The 13,678-nt window shown below is 41.7% G+C and overlaps 1 protein-coding gene across 4 annotated transcripts in view; it reads right to left on the minus strand.

Annotated features, from left to right (window-relative positions):
* The window catches only part of LOC137958462 (uncharacterized), a 96,727-nt gene that overhangs the window by 43,604 nt on the left and 39,445 nt on the right, over window positions 1-13,678 (minus strand). For all 4 annotated transcript variants that reach the window (XM_068805496.1, XM_068805495.1, XM_068805498.1 and 1 more), the window contains exons 12-13: window positions 7,696-7,785; window positions 6,365-6,427 (exon numbers count right to left, since the gene is read on the minus strand). In XM_068805496.1, the coding sequence (XP_068661597.1) occupies window positions 6,365-6,427; window positions 7,696-7,785 (153 nt within the window). The remainder of the gene's footprint in view (window positions 1-6,364; window positions 6,428-7,695; window positions 7,786-13,678) is intronic.

The raw sequence follows: 13,678 nt of genomic DNA on the forward strand, positions 1-13,678 counted from the left end.
CGTACTCCTGCAGTGCCTCCAGCAATTACCTCTTCATAGCTCTCTTATCATAATCCACCAGGTTCCTCATTGCCTGTAAATCATGTTGTCTCTGATTTGGATTTGCCCATTAATCTACGGAAAGGTAAATGATCTTGTACTTCTCATCCAATATCAAAATATGTGTCTCTTGATTTTTTGTTCCCATCCCTCAAGTCCTTTGCTATGTCATCGTCTACTTCCTATGTACCTAGTTTAGTGTAGGAACTTTGTGCTCTCCTAAATAGAAACGTCGGGGAACATGGCGTCTACGTGATCCACTTGCAGAATAGCTATTGTGGGGTGTCGTTGTGTTTATACTAACAAATATAATATTGATAACCCTATTGAATGGTACAAAGCACAACTGGTAGCGAAGGGGTATACACAGACTCTTAGTGTTGACGTTTTGAAACATATTCTCCTGTGGCCCGACTTACTTCAATACGTATCTTAATCTTTGAGGCAGTTCATAAGGGTTGACCTCTCTTTTAGCTTGATGTGAAGAATGTCTTTTCTATATGGTGATCTACATGAGGAAGTTAAACCTTCTGGGTATGTTGCTCAGGGGGAGATAGGAAAATGTGTAAGTTAGAAAAGGCAATTTAGGGACTTAAACAAACTGCACGGGCCTGGTTTGAAAAGTTTAGTGTTGTGATATTACAATTTGGATTCCATGTTCCTACTTAAAAGAAAGACCGGTGTAGTGGTTTTGGTTGTCTATGTAGATGACATTGTGTTATCTAGGGATGATCTTGATGGTATTATAGAAGTTAAACAATATCCGGTTACACATTTCCAGACAAAAGATTTGGCTCTCTCAAGTACTTCCTTGGCATTGAAATTACTCGTAGCAAGCGAGGTATTGCTTTTTCTTAGAGAAAATTTATATTGGATATGTTACAGGAGAATATTTTATTAGGTGCTAAACCCGTAGACACCCCATAGAAGTTAATCTTAATTTGCATGACACCCAAGGTCCTACACTCAAGGATAAAACTCAATATCGATGATTAGTAGGTAAACCGATTTATGCTACATTTTTTTTTAAATGATGCTGAATTTTTAAGACAAAAGCTCAAGAGAGCAATTTACAAAGGGGGGAAGTCTTCCCAAATAATGAGAGGTTGTTGGGAAGTTCTGAATTTAGCCAATGTATCAGCCAAAGAGTTGGCTGATCTAAGAATGAGATTCCAATTACAATAAATAGAAGACACAATGTCAGCAATACAATTGGTGATAGGCCAGTGACACCAAGGGGGGGAGCTATCTTTTGAATACCAACTGATGATAGTCTTTAAGTCTCCTTCAATAATTAGTTTGCCATGGAGACGCTCCTTGAAGATTCGGAGGCCGAATAGAAAGAACACTTATTTCAGCAGTATTTGAATCGGCCATGCCCACCGGCCCAGCATAAGAAAGAATAGGGTCTCCATTGTTGCCTCTAAAAACACCACCTGCTCCAGCCAGTCCAGGACAGTCAATAGCACTACCATCAAAATTGAGTTTGATGAAGTCGCAAGGGGGAGGATCCCATATGGCCACAACCAGAGTCTTGCAAGGGCCCGTCATATGGCGATCAACCTCCAGTTTTCCCAAAGGGAAACACCCGATAGAGCGGCAAACTCCTTTCTGGTACCAGCTCGAGATAAGGCCTACAGCTTGTGAAGCCGTATTGTCCAAGGTGCTAGCTTTGGAGTTGAATCTCCAGTTATTTTGCTCGAGCCATAAGCACAAGGGACATGTGCAAGACATGCCGAAAGAATTAACTTGCCCAACTGAGGAAGGTGGATCCCCCTTACCATCTCATAGGTGCCGAAGAGGTCCTGATGAAGCCCCATTTGGAGCCCTATCTGATGAAAAATCTTCATCTAGACTTGCCAGGAAAATCCACAATGTAAGAGAACATGCTGGACTGTCTCATCGCATACTTCATAGAGGGGACAGGAACGATCAGGAGTGGTGAAGCCTCTTTTATGAAGGTTGTCAGATGTGAAAATGTGTTTTCTGGTGGCCAACCACACGAAGAACTTGATTTTGCTTGGCGTAGAGAGCTTCCAAGCAAAGTTTGCCTTGTGCTCATGCATACTATAGTCTTGCTTTCTGATATGAGAGTAGGCAGAAGCAACAGTGAATCGGCCATTAATGTTGGGCTTCCAAATCAGTTTGTCAACTGCATGCTCCCGGATAATAGTACTACTATGTCAGGAAAGGAGAGCAAAAAACCGAAGTTTCCTCATCATTTAGTCCCTAACAAAACGTGAGACTCCACAACTGGTCCCTCCATGAGTCAGCCACTGAGCAAAAGAGGTCTCTAGCCACCCTAGAGAGCCCCGAGAAGTCCCCCGAGAGGGGGCCGAGGCCGCACCATTCATCCGACCAGAAAAGGAGGGTCCCTCCATTGCCCGTGTGAAAGAAAGTAGCATCTCTGAATACTGGGAAGAGCTTATAAATTGATTTCCATATCGAGGATAGGAGGCGAGTGACGCCACCCTCTCTCCACCAGGCACCCGAAAATTGAAGGTAGAATCTAACCATATCTCTCCATAGGCTGTTATGTTTGATGTTGAAGTTCCAAATTCATTTGAGCATAAGAGCTTTGTTCATTGCCTTCGTAGGTTGGATGTCTAATCCTCCCTCGGTGCTGGGCATGCAAATATCCTTCCAACTAACCAAATGATATCTGAAGGTACCTTCTGATCCTCTACAGAGAAAGCGCCAACAGATGGCATCAATATTGGAGCAAACGGAGGCCAGACAGTGCATGAATGATAGCAGATAATTTGGCAGCCCTGCCAAACAATACTTGAGGAGAGTGACACGCCCCACTATAGATAGAAGCTTAACCCTCAAGTAGCTAGTCTCTTCTCAAATTTTTCAATGAGGGGGGACCAGAGTGACGCCGAAAGCCAAGAGTCGAAAAGTGGGAGCCCTAGATATGTGAGTGGCAAATTCCCCAAGGAGCATCCCAAATAGTCAGCCATACCCCGAAGCTCAGCTGGATCGATGTGGTAGCCTAGAAGAGTGGTTTTCTTCCAGTTTATGTTCTGACTAGAAGCCAATTCAAATAATCCCAAAACAGCACACAATTTTCTAATCAAATCCATAGTACCAACCCCCGAAACAAATATCACCTGCAAACTGGAGGATCGGAATATCAAAGATTGTACAATCCATCGTGGGGAAGAGCCATCCCATGTTTATGGCCGAATAGATCAAGGATGTTAGATATTCTGCCACCACATTGAAGAGCAAGGGGGAGAGGGGATTTCCGTTACTGATTCCCCTAGATCCCTGAAAGTACCCACAAACCGTTCCGTTTAGAAGGTCGGAGTAGCTTGCAGAGGAGATGCAGCTTTGGATCTAGAAGCTCCATTTTTCCCCAAATCTCATCTTCCCCATGAGGGTGTCCAAAAACTTCCAATTAACTCTGTTGAAGGCTTTTTTTATGTCAAGCTTGAGGATGAATCTGGTGAGCTTAAGAACCTTGAAGTGGTGGATGAGCTCGTGACATGCTATGGCCGAATCAAGTATGTTCCTTTCCTTGATAAAAGCATTCTGGCCATGATGGATGGCAATAGGGAGAATTGTCCTGAGGCAATTAGCAAGGAGGTGCGCAATCACCTTGTATGCACTGGTGGTGAGACTGATCGGCCAGAAGTCGGATGGTAGCTCTGTCCTATCCTTTTTGGGGATGAGGGCAATAAACGACACTCCGATGCTTCTATATTTTATTTTATTTTTAGAGGAGTTGTGAAGTATTTAATAAGAAAAATTACAAGCCTTGAAACTAAAAAGACATTTCCTCCACAAAAAAATGTTGGAGGGTAATGCCTTTTTTCGCTTGAACATCGGCTAAATGATTAGCAGATCTTGGAACATGTTTCCAAGTGCATAATAAATCAGAAGTTAAATTACAAATTTCATCAAAAATCTTCCAATGACGCCAAGGAGGTTTTGATGGCTTGGAGCACCAGTTTATAATGACTTGAGAATCCCCTTCAACGAAGAAAGCACCATCCTTTTTTTGTTTGAAGAGCTTCAGTCCGTTGAGCAAGCCATGTAATTCCGCACAAGTAGAGTCTGATACTCCAATTGGACCCGCATAAGTGAAGAGAAGATTCGCTTGATCATTGTGAATTACTCCACCAAATCCAGCTGGGCCCGAACACCTGAAAGCACTTCCATCAAAATTTAGTTTAAAGTGTCCAGAAGGAAGTTTAGTCCATTCTACCATAATAGGAACCTTCGATGGAAAAGACATATTCGCAACATTTCGCCAATTTTCCCTCATATTTGTTGCTCTTAAATAATAGAATTCTCCGATGCTTCTATATTTGATGTCATGCAGATAAAAGGAGCGGGCCATGCAGGCAATGTCGTCTTTGATGAAAGGCCAGCATCGACGATAAAATTTCCCATTGAATCCATCTGGACCTGGAGCGCGATCCAAAGGAAGACCAAGGGCTACAATTTCAATTTCCCGACTGAAGAAGGAGAGCTCAATGAGACTAGTTGCAACTGATGGAATAGCCTGGAAGTGAACCCTTTGGAAGAAACGGCGGACTGGCTGGTGATCAGAATATAAATCTGCAAAAAAATTCACTATTGAGTTTGAAGTAAGGGTTCGATCCGAGGCAGTCTCACCATTGACGCTGAGCATAGTGATGCAGTTGGCTCTTCTTCGTGCAGAGGCAATTGCGAGGAAGGATTTAGTATTAGCATCCCCATCGAAGAGCCACTTAAATCTTGCACGTTGCTTCCAATGCACGGGCTCATTGTGGGTGAAAGATTGCAATTGCCCTTGTAGGGCATACCTCTGAGTGACTTCCGAAGAGGAAAGTTCTCTAGACTCCTCTGAGTCTAGAGCGGTGATTTATGCTACAATTACCAGGCTAGATATCTCATTTGCCATGGGAGTTGCGAGCCCATTCATGGAAAATCCTCAGAAAGTTCATTTAGAAGCTGCTTAGAGGACTTTAAAGTATTTGAAAGGTACACATGGAAAGGGTCTTCTGTACACTCAGAATGGGAAAATTGATATACTTGGGTATTTTAATGTCGATTATATTGGGTGTAAGATGGACAAACGTTCTACATCAGGCTACTGTTTTTTTGGGAGGCAACCTGGTAAGCTGGAACGGACAGTTGTGGCTAGATCTAATGCAGAGGCCGCATATCGAGCAATGGTTCACACAATTAGTGAACTAATGTGGATTCTGTTCTTCTTGAATTAGGTTTCAAGTTACCTAACCATATGGTTATGAATTGTGATCACCAGGCAGCCATTTTTATTGCCAGCAACCTTATATTCCATGAGAGAACAAAATATATAGAGGTTGATTGTCATTTCATTAGAGATGCAATTATGTAGGAGAAGGTGATAACTCCTTATGTTAAATCTTCAAACCAGTTGGGAGATATATTTACCTAGTCTTTGGGAAGACATGAACATGTATCCATCAATGATAAGCTAGGATTGTTTGATATCTCCAGCTTGAGGAGGAGTGTTATAATACCAGTTTAGGGGTATCTTAGTTATTTCTTACATTACATTTTTCTCTTATAGTATGGTTGTTAGATAGACAATATCTTATTTCATCTATGATTCAATTTTCATTCAATTTAGACATGTATTTTAGGAGTTATGTAGTTTTGAGTATTGAGAGGCATTTTTGTCCTTTTGTAAAATATCACTAACCCTAATTAAAAAGAGGGAAGACCTGCTTTTCTGGCATGTTCTCCAAGGCAGCAATGCTGCTCTTCTCCCAGGTCTCCTTTTCTCCTCTTTTCTCTTCTATTTTCTCTCCAAATCTCATATTTTTCAAAAGTAATTTAGACACGGAGAAGTTAAGGTTGTTCAAAAGTTGATATGTATTTAGAAGGAACAGAATTGTAATTTTTCTTTTATTTCTGCCTCCACGTATAGTTATGAGGAGCATTTTGGTGTTTGTGTAAATCATACTTCAGAGATTAATAAAAGAGGTCAGGGGTCAATTTTGACCCCCAATGTGACTGCTGCTCATTAGAGCTTCCCCTTTCTTCTTTCTTTTATTTCTTCTTTCTTATTATTTCTCTTCAATCTCACAATTTTTCAAATGGTACTTCCAGAAGGCAAAAAATAGCATAAATGTGAAAACAATCACAACTAAGCGAAAGTATTCATTATAAGCTATGCAACTAAAACACACATTCAAATTTTTCTCTTTTTTGCAGTCAAAAAACTAGAAATCAACCGGTTATGGAGAACAAAATGGTTAAACATAATGAATTTTTTCTTTGGTTTAAAAAATAAAGTATATTCTGAAAATCAGATCAAGTTGAGTAAGAGCATGTTTCTACATACCAAATTGGAGCAAACCACCATGATTTGCTTCTCCAAAAGTGCCCCTGCAAACATCATTAAAACCTGAAATTCCAGAGGATCATCATGTTAAATGTCCCAATCAATAAAACAAAGTAAACGAATACACTATTTGATTTCACAACTAAGTGGAAGAGTGAAGACAATAAATGGTGAAGGTAAGTAATTTGATTTCCTATTTTGATGTTAAAAGAAGCCTTGAATATATTTTTTTATAAAGGCAAGAAATATCTGTTTCATTATCAAAGAGAAGACATCTGATTACTTTTATTTTCACTTTTTGTTTATATTGCTCCCCAGTTTTTCTTTCCTCCTGGACTTCCACGAAATGTGAGTTAACTCATGTTCACATATTCAGTTGTCTTTGTGATGCTCTGCCCCCGTAACTCTTCTCCTCCAACGACCCTTTGTGCTTTTCAGTTTTAGAGAGTTCTTTTATTAAGGGTATTAAACCAAGGCTATTTTTTTTAGTATCTTTTATTTAAAGAACTCTCTAAACAGAAATATAATCAAAAGTGCCCCTTTAGAAATATCTCTCAATATTAGTAAAGCTGATTGGTGGTGATCGGAGCCAAGAAATTTGTACCAAGCTGGGAACACTGACATTTATTCCTCAGCTTGAAGGAGATTATTTATTTTTTACTTTTTAAATGAGACTGAATTTTATTAAAAATCTCAGAAGAGCAAGATTACAGGGGGGGAAGCATTCCCAAGCAATGAGAGATTGCTGGGAGGTTCCAAATTTAGCCAATTTATCAGCTAAGGAATTGGCTGATCTAGGAATATGATTCCAAGAACAATGAATTGCAAACACAGCTTGAAGGAGATTATGAAAGTCCAGTAGAGACGTTTTTAGTAGATCCCATATAAAATAGACACTTAATTGTAAATTCATCCAACATATTATCTTACAAAAATTAATTGAACATATTTTTACAACTATTTTGTTCTTCTACAAAGGCCATTTTTGTTCTTCATTTGTACACTAATATTTTTTTTGAAATGAGTACCCTAATATTTTTATTAAAATAAACAACAAAGGACACTGCATTGGTGGCTGCAATGGTTGCTTACAGCCCTACACTTAAAGAAATCCATTTTTTATACTTTTTGCTAATTTCAGTATTCCATACCAAACACAGTTATGGCATATTCAGATTTGGAATTTATATACGTTACTTTGGTGGTAAAAACATGGTAGTCAATTTGATCTAAAGTTATGGAATATGTATCAGCCTTTGGTATGTATAAATCTCCTTTTGAGTAATGAAAGTTCAACTCCCCAAACTATTTATAGTGCAGCTCTCACTTACATTTTCAAGGCGCAAGTTGCCACATATGCATGCAACAGCCCAGACAGATAAGGCAGTTGCCTCCTCTTCAGCCAAAAGTGCATTGTGTGCCTGTAAAAGAGACGCATGTCATACTAAGCACCCACTAGCTAATGAATTTAAGAATCATGAACAGAAAATTGTTTCTCTGAAGATCAAGTTAAAACCAGATTTTTGTATTTTTTATTTTTAGAATGTTGAGATTGCAAGGAGAAGTAAAGAATACCAATTACAATGAGGCCACTCAGACAAAGGCCAAGCAAATAGAGAAAAACATTAGAAAACCAACAAATTACAAGGCAATAAACAACCCCAAATACAAAAAAAAAAAAAAAAAAAAAAAAAAAAAAAAAAAGTTATCAATCAGATAAGTATGGCTTGGAATCGGATGAGTGAAAGACACCCATCCTAGCCAAATTGTCAGCCAAACCCATTTGCACTTCTCATGCTATGTCCATTGTAGAGCGATAACTACATAAATCTAAAACTTCATATTGAAGTTGAAAATATCTCCAATGATGCTTGATGCCTGCTGAAAACTATCTAATTGGTCTCAAAATCACATTCCACCAAGTTTTGATGATAACAAACATTTGGAACCAACCATGTGTTTTGAGTTGAGTGTGGATTGATTCTCAAACCATATTCAATCTCCTGCAACACTAACTGTTCAAACAGGATAAACAAAACAATTCGAACAGTCCTAACAGTCCTAGTCAGAAAGATGGCTGAACAAAAAGCACACAAAGAAGGCAATGTTTGAACAGTTAATAGACCATTCGAACAGTCTTACCAAGAGAAACGAGAAACTGCAGCACTGAAGCTCAGAATGTTCGAACAGTCAAACCATTCAAATGGTGATCTAATTGTTCGAACATTGCAACAAAAACTTCGGAGGCTAGAAAGCAGGCATACAAATGCCTGCTTAAGGCATTCAAATGCCAAAAACAGAGAGCTAGAGGAATTTCAAACATCCGAATACCCAACCAGCATCAGAATACCGAAGCAAAGCGGAAAGCCACTAGAAAAGAAGACTATTCGAACAATATTCAGCCTGCGTTCGAGCAGTGTGCATTTTGAAGAAGACTATTCGAACAGTCCCTAACACTGTTCAAACAGTAGCAGCCGAAACTGTTGCAAAAGAAACTTTCAAGCTTCGATCAGGCCAAGTTCGGTCACCAAAATTTGTTAGTGATCTATCTTTAAGTTCAATAGCTTAAAAGAGAAATTTTAAGTATTTTCTTCTGAATTTTTCATCTAGTTTTTCAGAAGGATAAAGTGTCTCTTTCACCACTCAACAGTTTAATTTTTAAACGTTGAGATCTCCCATATGTAAGATATTTCTGCCTTAATCAAATTGAGGAATGATTTCTACGGTGGTTAAGACCAATCCCAAGTACCATTTCCCTTTACAATCGATTTGTGGAGTTCAGGTTTAAGATTGAGGTGCTTACTCTAAGTATATCAAAAAGAGCAAGTATTTCACAGCTTGTATATTTTTTATTTTTTTTTGAATGTCAATTAAATACACACAAACACACACACATACATACCCTTCCCTGGTGAGACTTAAACCAAAGACTTGTCACTAGAAAGCACCCATGTGACATAGAATCAAAGAACCCAAGACACAAAAATCAGTTTTTTGAAATCAATGTTTATTTAGCTCTATTCTGTTCTTGAATTTTATTTTTGTTCAGAAAAGGTAGTACACTTTCAACCTCAATTCATTAAGGACTAATTTCAGCTGCTCACATTGATTGGCACTGTTAGGACTTGGGCATAATTTTTTCCTTTAATTGTAAAATCAGCCTATTGAAGAGGCACTAAATGCCATGAAATTGTAAGCAAGTAACCCTTGTATTAGTATTGGTCAAGCCTTGTATAGGCAAGACTAAAACCTCAACTCACATTATGTGGAAAGCACTATGATTGAGGTAGTGGTGAAGTGAGTATGGTACTCACTACGTGAAAGGGATTTGATTACTATTGCTGCTGCTGTGAATCCCTTGATGGGTCTAGGCCTGTGCAGCCTAGTATTTTTTTATTTTTATTTTTTGCTGCAGCAAGTCCCCTCAAGGGCATTTTTGTGATTGGCTTGTACAGCCATAAAGCTATAAGTACCACTGACACGACTGACCCTATCCTAACAGCCCTGCCTCCTTATACTACACACCCTGAAGAAACCCGTGACCCACACCACCCTACCCAGAAACTTCACCTTCTCCTTTTCCTATTCCCACTTACCATGTTCCTCATCCTGAGAATCTACTAAGTCAAACCAACTTTTCCACAGCCCTTTAGCCAGCCTGCAGCAGTCAAACACCAATTCTGCACTGTTCCCCTCCCACTCAGACTCACCTTTTGAGCTGTTACCCCCTAAACCAACAACCGGAAGACCCCTACACCTCAAACATGGCTTCCTTACACACCTGGCAGAATGACTTTCCTATTTTAGCTAATGCATCTGCTCCCTCTACTTCCATAACCAGCATTCCTAAACACACAATCACCTTGCAAGCAGCCCCCACACAGTCTATCCTCACAACTCTGTTTTTGGAAACCCCCCCCAATCGTCCACACTTTCCTCTTCACCAAACCCCCTTCTGAAACTGAATCCATGACCCCAATCATAATTGGAGAAAGAGCCACTTTTCAACCCTTTGAATTATTACCAAAATACAGCTCCACATCCCCTATTGCAACCTACATGAGGAAAGGACGAGCTCCAACTAGAAGGCTTCTCCAGGGGGAATCCAGTGCCCCAACCCAATACTCAGTTGACTCGGCAACAGGTCGACTCATTTTCCCACCCCCAGGCGAGAACTCTAGAAAAATGGTTGCTGAACTACAATCGGAATGACACAAATATGACGAAGAGACATAGTGAGACGGGGGAAGAAGCCATGGTGTAGCCAAACACCAAGGCCAAAGACTGTGCAAGTCCAGTGCACAGCAATAGCAGCGGTGGCCAAGGCCAAGTGCAAAGGCACGGCCCAGAGGGGCGCACGCATATGGCCGGCCCGGAACCAGCTGCAACGGAAAAAGACACACTTGAGCTTGCCAAACGGATGGCCAAGCAACAAGGTGCACAACAACCCCAACAGCCAGCTCAGACACAAGGCAGCACGCCAGCAGACACTTCTGGCGGGCCGAAATGGGGTTGGGCGCAACCAGAAATCCTGGCGGGGCGAAATGGGGTTGCTGGCGCACAACCAGGACTCCAGGCAGGGCGAAATGGGGTTTCCTCAGGACGCCAGGCGCAGGCACGCACGCGGCAAGGCACAGGCGCCAGGCGCCAGGCACCCACGGGCGAAATGGGGTTTCCGCCAGGCGCCCCGCGCGAAATGGGGTTTCCTGAGGCGCCAGGCGCCCGCGGGCGAAATGGGGTTTCCGCCAGGCGCCAGGCGCCCCGCGCGAAATGGGGTTTCCTGAGGCGCCAGGTGCCAGGCGCCCCGCGCGAAATGGGGTTTCCTAGCGACCAGGTCGCCAGGCGCCCTGGTCTGGCGGGCGCCAGCCTGACCAGGGTGCCCCTTGATGCCAGAAACCGAATTTTTGGGATCTGACGGGTTTTTGAGCGTTTTTAGTGATTTCAAAAGGCCTAGGGAGAGACTATAAATAGAGAGGCCTCTCCCATGGTAAAGAGGTTGAAAAATCCTTAGCCTTCTTTACTCTTTTGGTGTATAGAGAGAGTTTTTAGCCTTGGCCTTCAAGAGTGTTTGGCCACCCTTTGTAACCTTGTATTCTCAATACAAAGTAGGCTTTTCTCTTCTATTCCTTGGTGTTTTCGTTGTCCCATTTGGCTTGTAACTTCTTGTGTGAAGTATTGGTTGGAAGATCCGAAGCTCAAGGAGGCTGACTAGTTCTTGGGAAGAGCTAGGCCGCACGGGGTAGATATTCCGCTTGGCTAGACGGACCTAGCCCAAATCTAACCGCGTGACACATAGGCACAAATGATGAGATTAGCTGAAATAATGGGAGCCAACTCTCAGGACCCTCCCACTAGTGCAAAATCCAACTTGTGAGTCCAAAACTCAAGAAAGAAGCAATTATTCTTTCCAAGAACATACATGGAATTGGCAACCTTCGGAAAAAAGCTGTTGTCCGTGACATTCTGGCCTGGCCTTCTCTAAGGCATCTATCATTTTTCTTCCAAGATACCAAGGTCCAGTGTTTGGATGACAGAACAGCCCAGGAGCTCTGTGACTGCCCAACTCTTGCCTAGACCACCCTGAATGCCATCAGCCAATCTGGTGGAATCCTCACCCTCTGGAACTCCAACCATGTTGACGTCCTTGATGAATGTATTGGTGTCTATTCCATTGGCTTAAAAATCCTCGACCGCTCTGGTAGTGTTTGGGGTCTAGCTAGCGTTTATGGACCAAAGTGCAACTGTGAGCGACGCCAATTTTAGGATGAGTTGTGCTCCATATCTCAAAGATGGCAAATGGCTTGGCTTTACATTGGTGATTTTAACACCTTTCAATACTGTAATGACAAGCTACCACCCAGCTCTAGAATCATGTCCTCCATATGCAATTTCGCCAACTTCATTGGCAGGTATGAGCTGGAAGAGACCCCTTTCCAGGAAAAATTACACTTTGTCTAATTTTTTTTTAAGGGAAAGTGTGTGAAAATTCAATAAATCAGAGAAAAAATATACAACCTACTAGGGTGGGCCGACCTCCACAACAAGGTGTTGGAGGGAAGATCCCCATGTAGTGTGTAAGTCTGACAAATGGTGATTGGCTTCAACTATACCAGCAAGCAACTGGAAAAGTTCTTAACCGAATTTGTTTTGACAACTAACTGATCCTCTTTGACACCAAGCTCGGCCAATGGGATCCCAAACCATTCAGGTTTGAAAATTCCTGGCTGCTAGAAGAGGACTTTGATGCTTCATCTCAAGTCATTGAGACAATCATGTCAACAGCTGTGATATTGGAGGGCGCCTACCTCAAATGCTCAAAATGTTGAAAGGCCACCTAAAGAAATGGGCTGCTGACGTACGTGCCTCCACCATTTCTGAAAAGTCTTAAACATTGACCAGAATTTTCGAATTGGATAAAATTGAAGAGCAAGAACACCCGCTCTCCGGAATTCTATCGCCGATGTTGGCCCTTCATCAAAGACGATATTGCTTGCATGGTCCACTCGTTCTATCAACATGGCATCAGATATAGGAGCATCAGAACTTCATTTATTGCCCTCATCCCTAAAAAAGAAGGGGCAGAACTTCCATCTGACTTCCGGCCGATCAGTCTCACCACCAGTGTCTACAAGGTGCTTGTGCGCCTCCTTGCCAATCGCCTGAAGGCCGTTCTCACACTTGACATTCATCATGGCCAGAGTGCTTTTATCAAGGGAAGAAATATATTAGATTCAGCCATGGCATGTCACGAGCTCATTCACCATTTTAAGGCTTTAAAGTTTCCCAGATTCATCCTAAAGCTTGATTTTGAGAAAGCCTTTGACAGATTTAATTGGAAGCTTCTGGACACTCTCCTGGGGAAGATGGGATTAGGGGAAAAATGGCGCTTCTGGATTCAAAGTTGCATCTCCTCTACAAGCTACTCCATTATTCTCAACGGAACGGCTTGCGGGTATTTTAAGGGATCTAGGGGAATCAGGCAGGGAAACCCCCTTTCCCCTTTGCTCTTCAATGTGGTAGTGGAATATCTATCCTCTTTGATCTATTCAGCCAAGAACTTGGGTTGGCTCCTCCACACGACGGACTGTGCAGCCTTTGATGTGTCGATCCTTCAGTTTGCAGATGATATCATTTGCTTTGGGGTTGGTACTATGGATCAGACCTGAAAACTGCAAGTTGTATTGGGACTATTAGAATTGGCTTCTGTTCAGAACATTAACTGGAAGAAAACCACCCTCCTATGCTATCATATCGACTCACCTGTGCTTCAAGGTATGGCTGACTATTTGGGTTGCTCAGTGGGAAATTTGCTAG

This window comes from Aristolochia californica, unplaced genomic scaffold (genome assembly GCF_029961685.1).
Source record: "Aristolochia californica isolate CCGP_79_NKW_82.1479 unplaced genomic scaffold, dmAriCali1.0.hap1 SCAF_3, whole genome shotgun sequence".
Classification (NCBI taxonomy): domain Eukaryota; kingdom Viridiplantae; phylum Streptophyta; class Magnoliopsida; order Piperales; family Aristolochiaceae; genus Aristolochia; species Aristolochia californica.